Raw genomic sequence first — 16,839 nt, 5'->3', positions numbered from 1 at the left:
TCGTGCTATCCGTGCCAAGCAGGGCATCAAAGTGCGCGAACGCAGCCTCGGCCATGTCTTTGTGGTCGGTGAGGAAGTGGCCGTCAGAGAGGACGCTGTGGATACGATTCTTCTGCCGGCGGAAGGAGCTGTGCTGGTGGAAGTAGGCGGAGTTGGCGTCGCCGTCCTTGAGCATGGCGAGGCGTGATCGCTGCCTGGCGATGGTGCGGTCGAGGGATGCCAGCCCTAGGTAAGTAACCTTGAGTGTTTGGTGCAACCATCTCTCAAGCGGCGAGAGGAGGCGATCCTCCTGGGCCTTGTCGAACTTGGCGATCACCTCCCGGCGAGATGGCCATCCTTTGCCGCACGCTGCCCACGGTACGGGCGCTCCAGCTGGTGAGCGCCTTGGCGGTGGCTTGCAGGCGCAGCCAGAGGCGCTGGAACGGGTCAGGGTTGTTGACAGAATTCCAGGCCGTGGTGACCACGTCGTGGAACCCATCTTGCCGGAGCCAAAACTCCTCAAACCGGAAGCGGCGGTGGGCGGCCGGGGAAGGGGTGCAATCGAGCAGCAAGGGGCTGTGGTCAGAGAGCACGGAGGCGAGGCAGCGTAGGTGGCATTCGCCGATCAGATCCTCCCAGTCCGAGGTGCAAAGGGCTCTGTCCAATAGCACCAGGGTTGGAGGATCCTGCCCATTCGTCCAGGTATAACGCCGGCCGTTGAGATAGATTTCTTTGAGGGCAAGGTCGTTAATGCAGCGGCGAAATTTCCCCATGAGACGGCGGTTGAGGTTGCAGTTGTTTTTGTCCTCGTCGCGGTAGATGAGGTTAAAATCGCCGCAAAGCAGCCACGGGCCTGCGCAGGTGGCACGGATGTGCCGTAGCTCGTCGAGGAACGCCACCTTTGCATCATCGTCTTGTGGACCGTAAACGACGGAGATCCACCAGGGAAGGGGGTCGGCGCCGGAGACCTTGGCCGTGAGCACATTGGTGGTGAACATTGGGTCAGTGACGAGCACCTCCCTGCTCTTCCACGCCAACAAGATACCGCCACGCGTGCCCGCGGCGGGCAGGTAGGTGTAGTCGTCGAATTCGGAACCTAGAGTCTCAAGCACGATATACGACGGAATCATCTCCATTTTGGTTTCCTGAAGACATACAATAGATGCGCCAGAGGAGAGAATGAGGGAGCGGATGGCGGTGCGGCGAGCCCTGGCGTTGAGGCCGCGCACGTTCCAGATGCAGATCTTGAGGTTTCTAAGCATTGGAGACGTGGTCGACGGGGAGCGGCTCCTGGGGATCATCGGGGAGCTCGCGGTTGACCAGCGCAGCGATGGCCTTCAGCACGTGCCGGGGCAGTGGCGCGGCGAAGATGTTGTCGTAGGCGCGCATTTCCGCGGCGGTGATCACCTGGTCAACACCGATGATGCCGATGGTGCGGAGCACTTGGACCTGTGCGCGACGCTCAGCCGTTGGCGGCGCGGCCGCCGTTGCCGCCGCAGTGACACGCTTGGCGGAGCGGCCACGGCGCGGCGAGAAGGAAAGCGCATGGCGCCGGGGTCGTCGTCCAGGGCAAGGTAGAGCCGCAGATATGTCTTTGGTGGCGGCCTTGAGGAAGTCTCCGAGCGTCCAAGCTTGGGTGGCGCACGGCGTCGCTCTCCTCCTAGTGCGGCGGATGGTGATCGGCGGCGAGGCGAAGCGGCTGGCCGGACGGTGAATGGTGGGCGAGACCATGGCCTGAGGGCTGCTGCATGGCGGGAGGGGCGATTGGGCTGCCTCAACCGTCGCGGGCTCACTCGTGGGCTCAGTCGTGGGCTGGGCCTCAGCCTCGGCCTCGGAACATGGAGAGCGGGCGGGAGACGAGGGTTCGAAAATTGGTGCGGGGCCACGCTCCTCCTCGTCGCCTAGGGGACCCGTGGCAGCAGCAGGGGTAGGCGACAAAGGATCCTCCTCGGGTGCAGCACAAGGGGTTGTAGGCAGCGAGTCTGGGACCTCGCTGTCCACAAAGCTACTTTGTCCCTCGCTTTGCCCAGCGCTTTGCTCCTTGGATGCTTCCGGCGAGTGGGCCTCGGGATCGTAAGCCTCTGGCGCCTGGGAAGACGACGGGGAGCTGCAGTCCGTGCTGGTCGCTTGACCGTGGACGCGGTCAGCAGAAGCCAGGGTCAGGTCCACAACTCCTGCTTCCGGCGCAGCCATGGTCGGGGCAGGATCCGTGTAAGGGCCAGCTGTCGGTGGTACTGGCGTGGCCAAAGTGGGTTGGCGCGATGCGTCTGGAGCCGTTGTGCGTGCAGGCCTGGGGCCCGCTTCGCAGCTTTGCCCTTCTTTTTGGCGCCAAACGAGCTTTCCCCTTTCGGCATGGCGACGAGGACGGGGAGGACGGCGGGCCCCACGGCGTCCTGGCCACGGCGACATGGATCTGTCGGTGTTGTGGCGGCACGGTTGCGGCGGTGCGTCGCGGCGGAGTCCGGCGGCGGCGCCCCAGGCGGCATCGACTTGCAGCCCATCAGCACCCAGGCGGTCGCCCGGGAGCGGCCAGGAGAATGCGTCCATGGCAAGCCCATCGGCGCGGCCTCCGGCGGCGGGGGAGTTGGGGCGGCGTCGCTTCCTGCCGCGTCGTCGCGAAGGGCGGTTCCCCGGAGCGCCATGGGGCTGCCCGTCACGGCCCTGGCCAGGTTGGCTATCATGAGCACGGCGGTTGCCCCCGCCGGCCTGGGCGTCCGGTGGTGGCGCGCGGTCGACTTCGTAGCGCACGATGTTGATGGAGACAGGGTAGGTGAGCCGCTTGACGGAGGGCGCCTGGGAAGGGTGGCGAGCGGGGGTGACCTCGACCACCTCCAGGATGGCGCGGCGGCGGATGGAGGCCGGGTCGCAGGTGCGGGCGTCAAGCTTGTAGGTCGCCATGTCTGCCCTGGTGCGCGTGCTGGGGTGGAGACGCTCGATCCAGCAGCTGTCGTTGAGCAGATGCTCAGCGGTGGAGAGGTTCCAGGTCTGGGCAGGGATCCCGCGGAGCTCCAGCTCAACCTTGTAGTCGAACGAGCCGAGGCCAGCGTGCGCTAGCTTGCACCATGGCCGGAGTGACAGCGTGAAGCCGTACCCCGCGCCCCCGATGAAGTGGTCACCGTAGAGTCGATCCTTCAGCTCCTGCGAGCGGAAGATGAGGAGGAAATCCTCAGGCTGGTGGAGATGGACGGAGAAGTCACCAGGGTGGAGCTCGAACTGTTCGTAGATGGTGGCGGCGACTTCCTCGGCGGTAACCGGAGGGCGGGTGCCCGTGATGGAGGCGACCATGGCGCGGCGAAGGACCTCCTCGGCCTGCTCAACCTCGACGGTTCGCGAGACGATGACGCGCACCGGATCCTGCGGATCGACGGTGGGTCCGGCTCGGGTTGTCGCTGGAGCGGGCGGGGGCGAGGGTGTCGCTGCGGGCCTGGGCGCGGCCGCCGCCAGGGGGACGATGGCGGTTTGGGCGTGTCCGCGCGGAGGCGTCCCCGTGCCATCACGGTGCCGCTGCTCGCAGTGGCGAGATGCGTGGCCGGAGACGAAGCAGATGCGGCAGCGGACGTCGCCGGTGCAGTCGCGGACCCTGTGGTGGGGCGACAGGCAGCGAAAGCAGAGGCCTTCCTCCTCCTCCGGGGTAGGGCTGCGCGGGCGAGAGGAGGCGAGGTGCGCGTGGTCGCGGCGGGGGCGGCGTTGCCGGTGGCGCCGGCGGGGGCGCTGGAACCCGTCCGCGTCGACCTGGGCGCCGTCGCGCACGCGGTGGACCTCGGAGCGTGGTCCGAGGCGGGCCTGGGCGGGGACCCTGGCCACGGCGGCCGGCGGCGGCGGCGGCGGTGGCGCGGGGGGGCCGGCGGGGGCGCGACGCGGAGGGGGAGAGGTGCTGCTCGCCACGTCGCGGTAAGAGCGCGATGAGGAGCCGGAGTCGCTGCCGGAGCCCAGCCAGCGGCTGGCGCCGGAGCCGGAGGGCGCGTCGGAGACCGTCATGGCGGGGAGGGGGGAGGGGGGCGGCGGCGTGGCTCGACGGCGGCGGGCGCGCGGCGGTGCTAGGTCAGGCTAGGGGAGAGGGAGCAGAGCGGAGCGGAGCGGAGCCATCCATAAATTTTTTCGTTCTACTCAATTTAAATGCACAACTTTACTAAACTATCACTGTAACCTATTTACACAATCACTCACACTTATCGATCAATAATGTCCAGTTTACTTACACAGACAATTTGGGAAAGAAATATGCATTGCCTACTCACCCAAATTCCTGTGTACAGTGTATCTGAAAGAAGACTTATACGGCAACCATTCAACACGCTTATCTATCCTCCTCCTGAGGCATTTTCTGATTTCTTTTTGTTGGGCTTCAGGCATGCTCTTACATACCATCTCAATCAGATCAGGCAATTCAAGTGCAGCATCCTTTGCATAGTAGTGGAGAACTTTAGGAAGAAAGATGACCTGCTTCCTGACCATAACATTAGCTCTAATGAACTCAGCCTTGGCTTGATCCAGTTGACGATATAGTTTCTTGGCTGTGTATAACCTTACCTGCAGAGATTTTGTAGAGTAAGAATAGTATGATCACTTAAAAATTAAAAATGCAGAGATTTCTTACTGTAAGAGTAATGTAGTCATTTTGCAGTTAAAATGTTGCCATTAGCTGTAAAACTTACAGGTGGATCTGAGAATGCTCCCGTGGAAAGACTGAAGTGAGCAAGCGGCTCTGGCTGACTAAGAGCATATGGATGAATGGAGCTCCCTGGTGCTGGTTTTTTGGTGGGCGTAAATAGCGTGCGAACCCACTGTATGAACATTAGTTTGTTAGCACCTTCTCCTTCTTAGATTTGCTTATGTTTGTATAGCTGATTGAAACTGCTATGTAGGTGCATGCCATACCAGAGAAGGACGATGGGATTGACATCCAAGAATTGAGTTCTGAATAATTTGGGAGTTTACTGAATGCCCACCCACATCATATGCAGCCTGCCAACATATTTCTCAAGAATTAATTTTAAGAGAAGTTCAAATATGACAAGTGTATATCTGTTAAAATTTGATTACTGTCTACCTTCGAAATCATGTCTGAGCTTTTCATGCGTTTATCCTGAAGTCCATAAGCCATAAAAGCCTGTCATATTTCAGAAGGCTCTGCGGGTTAGACATGAATATATTCTGAAGTTAACAGTGAATATAGCTAAGGTAACAGTTATTGTAAATATTGAACATACATGCATCACTAAAGCGTTGTGGATGTTGATCCAAAAACAGAGCTGCTCCTCATGTGCCATCTTCGTAGGGTCAATTTTCTCAAGTCGCTTTATCAGGGCTCTAAGACACAAAATGAGAGTCTTGAAATGAAAAGAGTTGGTATACTGTTTTTCTATTCTTTTGCAGAGTTGCTTACCTTATTGTGTCAAGCATTTTGGAGGCATAATCGAACTTGTCTGCATCTATATGTATCCTTGGAAAAATTATCATCCCACTGTACTGGTTATTACTCTCATTCGATGAACTATATTTTTCAGAGCTTGCGTCAACATTGCAGCTGAGTCGGGGGCTCCAACTATCGACACGATGTTTTAGAGAAAAGGTACTAGATGCAGAGGAGAACGAAGGAGTCGACAAAGTCTCTGAATCTGCATCTTGTGATGGGCGACTCGCAAGTTTGCAGTAAACAGAAGAAATGCATTTTAGGATGTCCTCTGAAAGCTTACATCCAATCCTGGGCACGTATTCAGCAATAGAGGCACTCAAGAAATTTGCAAGACTAGAGTGCCCTGAAGTTGACCTTGAAATTCCCTGTGAATACTTCAATGATATAAAAGGTGCATCAGATATTCTCACATTTGCAGGTTTTATTAGTAAAAGCTAAATCTCGTACTCTCAAAGAAAAAACTTCAGAGACAATAATGTCAATAAGTTAGGGTAATTAATCTGACTAGCTTGATGGTGAATACTGAATGGGTGAAGAAGACAAATTGGTCATACATGTCTAGAATCTGAAACTGTTGGCAAGCTGTAGGATGCAGACTCCCTGATATCTCTCAACCGAAGAGCACCTTCATCAGCTTTCTTTCTGCTGCCTTGACGATGCGTTTCTTGACCCACCTGACCATAACTTCAGCTTTAGTACATTCTACATTATCTTAATTGTCGTGGAGTATTAAGTCCCAACATTGAAATCCTTCCAACGTAGCAGAGTGTGTACCTGACCAGAAACACGAGGGGAGATGCCCAGGTATTGATCAAATGTCGCCCTGTAGAGAGAAAGCAAATGCAGTTCCCTTCGTACAACTTCCTCCTCCAGGGCTGCTATCTCCCAAACCAAGTCTGCAACAGGCTGCAATCATAACAAGATCAATCATAACTTAACAGTTACACGTATGTAGAACTAACTTATTACTATTATTACTATTATTTTTCTTCCGTGCGATTTAAAGTTCAAAGCTGAAACACTGTTACTGAGTACTACAGATACACAATTCAAGGGGAAAAGGAGTGTAATCATGGTATGATAGCCTTGGTTACAACTCCCTAGATACAACAAGCATCATTTTGTTGACAAAAGTGATAAGCTTAAGGTAATGAGAAAAAGGTAATATGATGATAGCTTTATAAAGTATGGATACAACACCTGAATTGAACATCTTTGCTACAGCTTTTGGAAACCATTAGGCCGTTGAGGCCAAGAAATAATTCATTAGGGTCTGGAACAAACCTTTGACATAGCATTTTCATTATGTTCTGCGGTAGTAATCACGTGGGGCTCTTGCAAGTGCTCTGCTAGGTTAAGCGAGTGCCTCCTATGGGTAATCCTATCCCGATTGGTTGTCTGCAAGATTATGAATGGCATGACATAGAAAAATAATTCAGTAAGTAAACTCTGAAGAGCGGTAGCATATTGTTTCTTATAAACAATACATAAGTAAGAGCGAAAAAAGGGAAGTTTAGATTACCCACAGGTTTGTGATAGGAGAATCGTGGTGATATGTCATATAGATTTGCATGTGTGCTTGCAACACTGGGAAAAAAGGAATGAAGTTAGAACAATACTTAATTAGATATTCGTCTAAAGTAACTGAATGCAAAAAGGGATATCTTTTGTAGTTAAAGATAAAATGTTCTTTTTGTCAAAAGAGAGCAGCAAGAGCTAGGACACATACGGTGCTGGCAAATGATTTGCAAGCACAACTATCTACATTGGTATCCCCTTCATATTTAGACAAAAAAGGGAAAACATCAGCGTTGCTAGAACATTGTTTCAGTTATATAATGCTGCTAATACAACCAAGTAGATATATGTCTGACACGAAAGAAAATGGACATACTGATCAAAACGGTTAGGATGGTCTGGCATATCTATGTCTCACTAGTGCCCCTTCTACCTTTTTACCAGCTATCATCTCACACACACGAAAAAGAAAGAATAGAATAACGCTTACCCTGCGCTCTGGAGAAATGGTAGAAGAACAGATTTTGTGAACACCAAGCTGAAAAGATTGCCGCATGTGCATACAACTAACCTTCGGGTGTGCCGGTGTTGTAGGTGAGAGCACGAGTGCGTAGCCCTTGGTGTGTCCATGGCTATAGCTGAGTTGTCCATGCCTGCTTACCCCGTGCTTCAGTCAGAAAGAAGCTGCCAACCATCGAGAGCAAGCATGTCCTGCAATCAGTATCCTGTTGCTCTCATAGCTAACAGCTACGCGAAGAGGAGGAGAGAGTAATCTAATCACTCAGCCGATGAACTTACCAGGCTCATACAGCGCTAGTTATTGTTGTGTACTGCAAGCTGCAAATGGAAACAAAAGGTGGAGGCTTTGATCGATCAACTCAACTTGTCCGTGTGAAGAGAAATCTTCTCTACTTCTTCTAGCTCCAGCCTCTGCTCCACTAAACAGAGAACTACCTCAAAGGGGAGGAGAGAAATCGGAAGGAAAAGCAGCAGGGTCTTGCTGAGCAGTGGTAGTAGCTAGAGACAAGCAAGAACAGCAGAAATGGCGGGCTGAGCAGGTGGATGCACTAATGCCAGCTGTGATATATAGAAGGGAGAGATAATCATGGCTGCAAGACATACGTAGGAGCTGATATTTAAGACTGAATGAGAGGGGCAGCTAGGATGGTTAGCGAAAGGAGGAGCTGACCCACAGAGCAGGGGCCAAAGAAGCAAAGGAAAAGCAAATGCAGCCTGCAGGAAGATACGGTCTGTAAAAGGATAGTAAAACTCTCGCAGAAAAGCAGAGGTTAACAAAGAAGATGAAACTGGAGCAGTGGCATCTATCAAGTGTGTCCCCCTCCTCCTGCTGCCAATTCCTCCATTAAAAGAACAGAGAAAGCCGAACGGCTGCAAACAGTGGTCAGTAATGGCGAGGTGGACGCAATGATCGATGGGAAAGATGTATATGGAGGTTTTAGTGGCGGCACAGGTCCGAAGTGGACAGCGACTGGTACCCAATCTCACTAACTAATGATGCATCTCTTTATTTCGAAATTCAGTAATGATCTCTCTTCTGTTTAATAAAGTCAATAGTGTTGGATGGAGATTTTCGGCTCTCGGGTACCAGTGATCTCGCTGTTTTCAAAAGAAAATCGAAAATCACATTTACGAGTTTTAAGTTTTTTTTTTATAAAAAAGTCCAGATGTTGCCGATGATTTATCCCACAAGTGTCCTAAATATCAATTTCAATACTTCCTCCGATAGATAATAAGTATCCAGAGGTTTTTTTTCGAAAAGGGGGAAAAATCGCCCCAGCTTCTGCATCCAAAGGATGCACACGGCTTTTTATTAGATTATTCGCAAACCTTACAAGAAGAAATACAAAAAATCAACCTCGAAGCCACCTCACTAGACCTACAGTGGGATGAAGGGGGTGACAATACACCAACCGACATCATCCAAAAACCAAATGCCTTCCCAAACCGCCCAATAGCAGGTGAGAAGCACATCCAGTCAAGCGGACTCTCCGCGCATGCCAACGCACACGCCACGAGAGTTGCTCCCGCCGTCTTCCTCGACTCCATCTTCAAGAGAGATCATCGCATTAACCTTGCAAGACCTGCCGTCGATGCCACCATGACGCCGGACGGCCCCGCCATCCTGTACGCGTCCAGCTTGTCCTCGCCCGTCTTCGACACCCCGCAGCTCCACGCCGCTGAGAATCATCAACGACAACGTGGTAGATGAACACCACACCACCAAGATCCACCTCCATCTAGCCGCTGCTCCAAAACGATGCCCCAAGAGGTAGAACGACGCGAGGAGCGCCGTCATCGTCCGATCCTGGTTGGATCTAGAGTTTCCCCGGAGCAGCACGAGTGAATAGCCGCGGACCGCGACGACGATGCCTTCAAGAAGGAAACGACGCTTAACGCCGCCATCGCCCGCCAATCGAGGCACGGTTTTCACCGGCAGCCGCGAAACCCCAACTCGGCGAGAGCAAGCGAAAAGGCCGGCAACGATGATGCCTTCGCAAGGGAACGACGCCAAAGCCGTCGCCATCATCGGCCAAGAACGAAGTCAAGGCTCGGTTTTCACCGGTGGCCCCTTCGCCGCCATCTCGTTGTCGACTAGATCTTCATCACCGGAGTAGACGGATCTCGTGATCCGCCACCCCGGCAACCAGCCGACCTCCTCCGGCGAAGGAGAAGGCCGCCTCCACCGTCGAACCCGAGGCTGCTGCCTCGGGCGACCTCGTGCCGCGGGAGAAACCGAAGACCACCTCCACGCGCCGGCCACCACCAGCCACCACCATCAGCCACCACCGGCGGGGGAGAGCTGACGGGAGATAGGAGGGCCGCGGCGCAGGCCGCCGCCCAGCCATCACGCGACCGGCCGTGGCGTCGAGAAGGGGGCTAGGTCGCCGTCCCCGGCGCGGAAAGAGGGATGGCCGCCGCCGCCGCCACACCCGCGGCCTTTGGCCGGCGGCGCCACCGGCGGCGGCGGCGGGAGGCGGCTAGGTTAGGGGGGGGGCGTGGGTCTCAGTTGACGATCTTAATTTTATGCATCTTCTTCAGGTAGGTGTAGGATGGAAATCAGATCCAGAAATCATCCAGAGGCTTAGTTTAAATTAGAGCTAATTTGAACTAAACCCTCAGACACTTATTATGGATTGAAGGGAGTATTCTGAGCTACAGATAGAATAACAAATGCTGTGTATGTATAGTTTCAAATCTCAAAAATTATCAGATTCTTTTATGTACCCCACAATTCAAAGAATTTAACATTAAAATTTTGCATGCTTCTAGGCTACATTATTGACCATGTCCAGATTTGTTTTCAGAATTTCCTAAAACTTACAAATACGATTTTTGATATTTTAAAACGTAGAGATCACTGAATCTCAAGAGCCAACGACTTCGTTAGTGTTCTCTCTTATTTTGCAGTATAAATAAATGGGAGAATGATATTTTATTAGAAGAATAAAGAAGCAAAAAGAGTGTTATGATTAGGTGGGCGTGGCCGGGGGGCAGGGCGGTCGAGCGGACGGGGATTAGGTTGGGGCGTTGCTACCACCTCTTGGTCCATTTCTGGGTAAAACAATTAATTAAGCCGCAACCACCACAACCACTGTGCTCTGTGTGCCCTGCGTCAGGCGTCTCGTCCGCCCTTTCTTCAGCTAACACATTGATTATTACGTGCCTGATCATGCATGATGGGTGCATTCCGTTTGCAGATCACAGTGAGCCGTACGTTTGGTGTACCAAAAGCAGGTTTAATTTTGGCCTATGGAGCACTAGATAGTAAGGAATAATATGTACTCCGTACCGGAAACAATTTAATTTTTTGTCTATATATATGGAGTCATAGCTAGATGGTAAACAATGATAATCCATAGGTAGATGGTGAGATATTCTCTTTTGGTGAAATTAAGAGCATTTTCACCGGCAGCCGATAAAGCCCCAAAAGCAGGTTTTAGGGGCGCCGGTGTAAACAATAGGCCGCATTGGCTGCCCCCAAATCGCGCCGGTAGGTTAAATTTTTGGTCTAGCACCACCGTGACGGTCTCGAGGCGCAGGCAGCGAGGGATTCAACGCTAAATATCAGGGTGGTCCAATAGTATAATTTTCATTTAATTACATTTATTTTAACTATTTTTGATGATATGTAGGCTAAGTAGAAATTTCAAGGTGGTCCATGCACCACCCAAGCTATCCTATGGGTAGGGGGACGGTGGGCCCCAACACACTCCACTTCGGATATCCTTAGCAGGCCGAGGCCCTCTCGATAGCAACCCAGCTATTCTCTCGCCCCTCCTTACACCCAAGCACTAAGCTCATGTCCCACACTGTGAAAATCTCTCTCTCTTTCATTCCCCTCGCCCCCCCGTCTCGCATCAATAGGGATTGCTCGGCCACGTCTACAGAACAACGTAGTTGTCTGCCTGTAGTTTCTATGACCGGTAGATGCCGTCAACCATCGATTCTCACTGGTTCTCGTGCCACCACTTCTACAGCTTGCCATCGAGCACCTCATCTCCCGCCAATCCTGCCACATGCCTCCACCATTACCTGTACCGGCCCGCATCGCTTCGACCGTGGAGACTATCCTTTTTTGCACTTGTTGACAAAAGACCCGACCAACACCACTCTGTTGAAATTGAAACTCTCATGCCTGAGACTAGCCAATAGAAGAAAGAGCCACAAGCAAGCCATAGCTGCCGCCTTGCACGCAAGGTGTTCTAGTCTTATGTTTTGCTTTATCCAAAATTATTTTGATAAAACTATTTAAATTGGTGAGTGGACTATTTAAATTTTTTGGATTGAATTACTATAATTATGGCTGTATTCTAATCTTATGTTTTAATTTATCCAAATTATGCGACAATTTTTTGCGAGGCCATTTTGAGTGGCGCAGGTGTGGACAGCCGGCCCAACTCTGGGACAGTTTGTGCGGATGCTCCTAAAGCGCATGTCCGACGCAGTTGCCGGACGTCATTTGGGAGGAGCCGTTGGAGATGTTCTAACTGCAGACGGTGAGATATTTTCTTGATTGGGATATATATTTGCGGTAGTTGTTCATGCAACAGCGACCTCAGCTGGTTAGTTACAGTAGATGGAGGAGAATTGAGATGCACGGGCACCAAATCAGTTTAAGGAGAAGCAGCCAAAGATGGGGAGAAAGAGAATGATCGCAGGGATAGGGGCACAAAAGAGGCCGTGAACGGGAAAATGGGACCGGGCGTAGCTGCACCCACACTTGCGTGGAGGCGAAAGACGGTGAGCGAAAGAGGGAAGTTAGGGCATCTCCAACCGGGCGACCCATTCCGTGCCGCACGCGCGAGCTCGAAGCTTCCGCGCTGCCATGGCCCCGAAGCGCGAGTTCTCGCCATCCGCCAACGACCAAGAGGCCGGCAGCAGCCGGCCAGTCGCGCCGGCGCCGTTCGCCATGGGGCCGCCGGCGACGGCCAGACGCGACCGGATCTACGTCACCGTAGCGGTGGCGCAGATGTTCTGGGACGCCGGCATCCCAATGCCGTGGGGGGACGTGCACCTCCCCCATGGCTGGCACCAGAGCCCAGATCGGGTTCCGGTGCCGCCCATCCCGGGCTCCGGCCGCGCCCGCTACGCCAAGATCCGGAGGCGCCGCGCTCAGCTGCCGGCGGACCTCCAGCGAGGACCCCGCGTACGGCGACGCAAGTCCCAACCGGGACTTGTGGTTCGAGGTGGAGCACGATGCGCGCCGGCGCACGTGCTACACATCCGCGATGGCGCGGCCTCGCGCGCGGCCCGCGCACACCCGCTAGGCGGGCTGGCCGCCGCCCCGGCGGCCTCTACATCAACGAGCCCGCGCCCCAGCCCCGGCCACGGCCCGCAGCCCCGGGAGGAGGAGGACGACCCGGGCTGCGAGGCGGCGCTCGCGGCGTCCCGCGAGCAGCGCGACCTCGACGAGCCGGCCAAATGGCCGCACCTCGCCGAGACGCCGCGCGCCTCCGCGGCCGGGAGGAGGCGGCCGAGAAGGCCCGGGAGGACGCCCGGGCGGAGGCGTGGGCCTTCCTCGAGCCGGCGCGCCGTCGGGAGGAGGCAACGCGCGTGGGCGGCGCTCCGGGAGGAGGAGGAGCGCCGGGCCGCGCGCTCGGCGGAGCTCCGGCTACGGCGGAGCCGCGAGCCGCGAGCGGAGGAGCAGCTCCGGCAGGAGTCCGCGCGGAGGGCACGGCTGCGCAGGCCGGCGAACCCGCCGAACCCGCACTCCGCCTGGGAAAGGGCGCAGTGGGAGCCCTGGCCGGAGTCCCCGGTGCCCTCCGGCGTTTCGAGCCGGAACAGCGCGTCGCCGCCGGGGGGCGTCGTCGTCATCGATGCCGACGATGACGAGTACTACTGGGGGTAGTACTGCCGGCGGCCATCGTGCTCGCAAACCCTGTCTAGGGTTTCTTTTTTTTTTAGTTTAAAGCCCATATAGGGTTTTCTTTTGTGTAAAAATTGCCAAAATAGGGCTAAGTTTAATTAACCACTAGTTTAATGTTATTTTTGGCTGTTTTCCTTTTTTATTTTTATTTTTGTTTTTTAATTATATATGCGGTGCGTCCGCGCGTTGGGCGCAGCGCGCGACCCAAACGGACACGCGGACGCGGGGCGCTGACCGCGTGTCCGGGCGGCAATCCAAACAGCCTAAAACGGAAGGCCCAGCGCGTCCGTTTGGGTCGCGCGGTTGGAGATGGCCTTAACTCTCGGCTCTCGGCTCTCGCTTGCTCGCCGGCAGGTAAAAAGCCGAGACGAGAGCCGTCGAAAGGAGAGGGAGAGAGATATACACAGTCGTTTTGCTGTTCCACCTTACCCCACGTAGGCATGGGAAGCTAGCTAGCCACCTCCCGAGCGACTATGCCGCTGCTCTCTGACCTCCAAGTTGAAGTTGGCCAGCTGCGTTTATCGGGGCCGGCCGGCCGTCGCTGGTCCTGCCGACAGTTTACAAGCTTCCAGCGCAGACGACAAAGAGCTACTAGCTTGTTCAGTTGTTCCGCCACGTGTTTTCGTCTCGGCAGGTACGAAATGCTTCAATCCCCCGTGTATAATCGAGTGAAATTAAGAAGCACGGAGCATCCTCTCGACCAGCACAAAAGTTACTGTAGCCCGGAACGCTCACATGCTCTAAAATAATTCAAATTCAAGATTCAGGTGACGATAAGGTTTACGTTTTTGCTTCCGTACGCACCCACCACAAACTCGCCAAACCGCGAAAACACGTGGACGGTTAGGATTCGGTCATACCGATTCGGGTCTGGGGGCATGATCGTCATTTCCTGTGGACTTCGGGTTTGGCTGGGTTCGTATCAGCCCACGTACAAGCCCGTATGACCAATACCTCTATGTATTATACGCCTACGTGTCCACGCGCGGCCACGACGGAACCGCCGACATATAAATGTCTTTCTCCCCCGTCCTCTTCACCACATCTATCCAAAGCAAAAGCAATCCCCAAATCGGGCAAAAAACCCTAGGTCAAGAACAGCAGAGCTCGCTCTCGTGCTCGTTCGCGCTCGTCCATGGAGAGGGGAAGGGGAAGGAGGGAAGGGCAAGGAGGCGGCGGTTGAGGAAACCCGGTTGGCCGCTTCATCGGCGGGCGGAGCTGCCCCGGATCCGAGCTCCGCTTGGGGCCGGAGGACGGTGGGTGCACCGGCGAGCAAGAAGCGTGCGCACGAGACGGAGGCGCGAAGCGGCGGCGCCGGAAGAAGAATCGGAAGAACCGCGAGAGGCGGGGAGAGGAAGGCGGCGGGGAAAAGATCAACGTCCCCGACGACGTGCCCACCTTCGACGAATCCGACTCCGCCGACCCGTCCGAGGTAAATTTCTCCGCCGACCCCGACGACATGCATGAATGCCTTGCTCGCTCGCAAGCTTGTACGAAATCCTTGGATTTGGCTAATCTATATGCTCGTGAATTTGTTGTACTACCAAGCCATTTTGATATTTCTAGTAGTTCCGGAGATGAATTTGAGCTTGCTCAAGTGTTCATCCGAGGTTCTTGCTTGGTTGGGTTCCCTGTAATCCCTATCTCGCTCATAAATAAGGCTATCTAGTTTGATTAGCTTGCTATTATGACTGGTTCCTAGCAATTATATGGATCTACGCACCTGGATGATTCACTTATCACTTGTGCTCGCTTGCAATTGATGTCTAGACAGGTTTTAGATTAACTCGCTACTACATTGTATGGACAAAGAAGTTGATCATAAATGTGGCTCCAATACTAGCGGATGTTGCCTGTTAATCATCGCATGGAAGCCTTGATTTCTTGACTGGAGCTTTGCCTTCACTAGAGTGTCATGTGCAAGTCATGCTACCGTAAACTTGATCATTTGGTGTTGTTATTGTTAATAATTGAACTATGGTTGCTTGTCAGTGTAAGGATATTCACCGGAATTCTTTATTGATGAACTCGTGTATTGGTAATGATTCAATTTGTTTGAGAAGAATGGATGGATGCCAACTATTGTTGGATTAATATTCATCACAATCTAAATCTGTCCATATTATGATGATTGATGCTATGGTCTGTGGCTTACTAGGTTTGATGTGACCTCGGTAGCTCTTGGTACTGCTACTCGGTTGCTCACCTTGATGGATAAACTCGTTGGTTTTTATTAATAGAGATCCTCACAGTAGGGTATCATACATATGAATGCCACTATGATTGTTTTATGAAGAAAATAAGGGTTTCGATGGTTTAATAGCTAGGTGGTGCTAGGTGGTGTATGTGGCTGTCAAAGCTTTGTGTGTATCTGGTTTATACTTGGATATGCTTGTATTTCATACTATTTTGCATATCTTCATCTACCGGGCACTCCAAGTTTTTGTTTGCCTCAAATATTGCTACCATCACTTGGTCTATACGAAGTGATGACTAATACCTTTTGAGCATCTCGCTCATTGGTGTGATTTGAGCATGCATATTGATGGATTGGATCCTCTCGGATCCTTTCCAGGTATCAAGTATACCTTTCTCCAAAGCATCTAGACATATATAGTGTTTTTCTTCCGTGATGGTATTGCCACTTGTTCCATTCCAAACACTAGTTTTTGTTTAAATTAGATATGGTATGTATAGTTACTAACTAATGTGCATTTATACAAATAATTACTTTGCATTGTTTTCATTCCTTTTCTATTTATAGTCATTACATTGTTTATATGCAATAGCAGCTAATTAACCTAATTTACTTTATCTAACAGGAGGATCCTTCGGATGAAGTCGGTTCTGACCGGGAGGATAGGGACCGAAGAGCGAGTGCATGTTCTCCGCAGGCTTAGGTCCGGGGAGATTCGCTACCTTCTTGGCCCGGGTAGGTTCAAGTGCCCCCGGTGCAGCCGCAAGGAAATGCCGACGGACTTCCTCGGCATGTACCAGACATGCCACCTACACCTGGTGTTGGCAGCGGGCAGACACCCGCACACATCAGGGCCAAGCATGCCGCCTACGGCCCGTTCCTCAAGAAGTACGCCCCGGCAGTAGGAGCATGCGGAGGATGGTGCCGACCTGCCTCGCCTACCCGCCCGCCGACCTGCCTGCCTACCCGATGCCTCTTTCTTTAGTTGTGTGTTTATGTTAAACTCTGTCGTGCTTGTGGTGTTAAAACTTGGTTAATGCTCGTTGTGAACTATGTTTCTATTTAAGTATGTGTGAACTATGTTTCTAATTAAGTATGCTTAGTGTTTAAGCATGTGTATGATGTGCTTACTACATATGCTGATGTGTTGTGCATGCTTGGCCGTGTTGTGTGCTTGGATGCTAGGTAAGCATGTTCTATTTGCTGCTGTTGATCTAGCCTGTTAGCATGATGTAGTGACAAAGATTTTTTTTTTAGATCAACACGGGTTGCCCCTGTGGTGACCCAGCGTACCACTGCATGGTGTAGTACACAAGTCGTTGACATAACACAAGTGAAACA

General features: G+C 53.0%; 1 protein-coding gene across 2 annotated transcripts; it reads right to left on the bottom strand.

Annotated features, from left to right (window-relative positions):
- Positions 1–4,086: 4,086 nt before the first annotated feature.
- Positions 4,087–8,214, bottom strand: LOC124681800. Of its 2 annotated transcripts, XM_047216621.1 has the most exons (12): positions 7,712–8,214; positions 7,485–7,597; positions 6,922–6,982; positions 6,680–6,793; positions 6,170–6,301; positions 5,950–6,069; positions 5,366–5,769; positions 5,190–5,289; positions 5,030–5,089; positions 4,858–4,944; positions 4,635–4,763; positions 4,087–4,509 (listed from the first exon to the last, which is right to left on the bottom strand). In XM_047216621.1, the coding sequence occupies exons 2-12, from the start codon at positions 7,562–7,564 to the stop codon at positions 4,210–4,212; spliced, it is 1,587 nt and encodes a 528-aa protein (XP_047072577.1). In that variant the 5' UTR covers positions 7,565–7,597; positions 7,712–8,214; the 3' UTR covers positions 4,087–4,209. The 2 variants fall into 2 exon arrangements, with proteins under 2 accessions (XP_047072577.1, XP_047072578.1); XM_047216622.1 differs by lacking the exon at positions 7,712–8,214 and having other exon boundaries at positions 6,918–6,982.
- Positions 8,215–16,839: the final 8,625 nt, after the last annotated feature.

The sequence above is a fragment of the Lolium rigidum genome, unplaced genomic scaffold (genome assembly GCF_022539505.1).
Source record: "Lolium rigidum isolate FL_2022 unplaced genomic scaffold, APGP_CSIRO_Lrig_0.1 contig_56904_1, whole genome shotgun sequence".
Classification (NCBI taxonomy): Eukaryota; Viridiplantae; Streptophyta; class Magnoliopsida; order Poales; family Poaceae; genus Lolium; species Lolium rigidum.
Note: the sequence above shows the minus strand (reverse complement) of the source record. Positions and strands in the feature narration are given on the sequence as shown.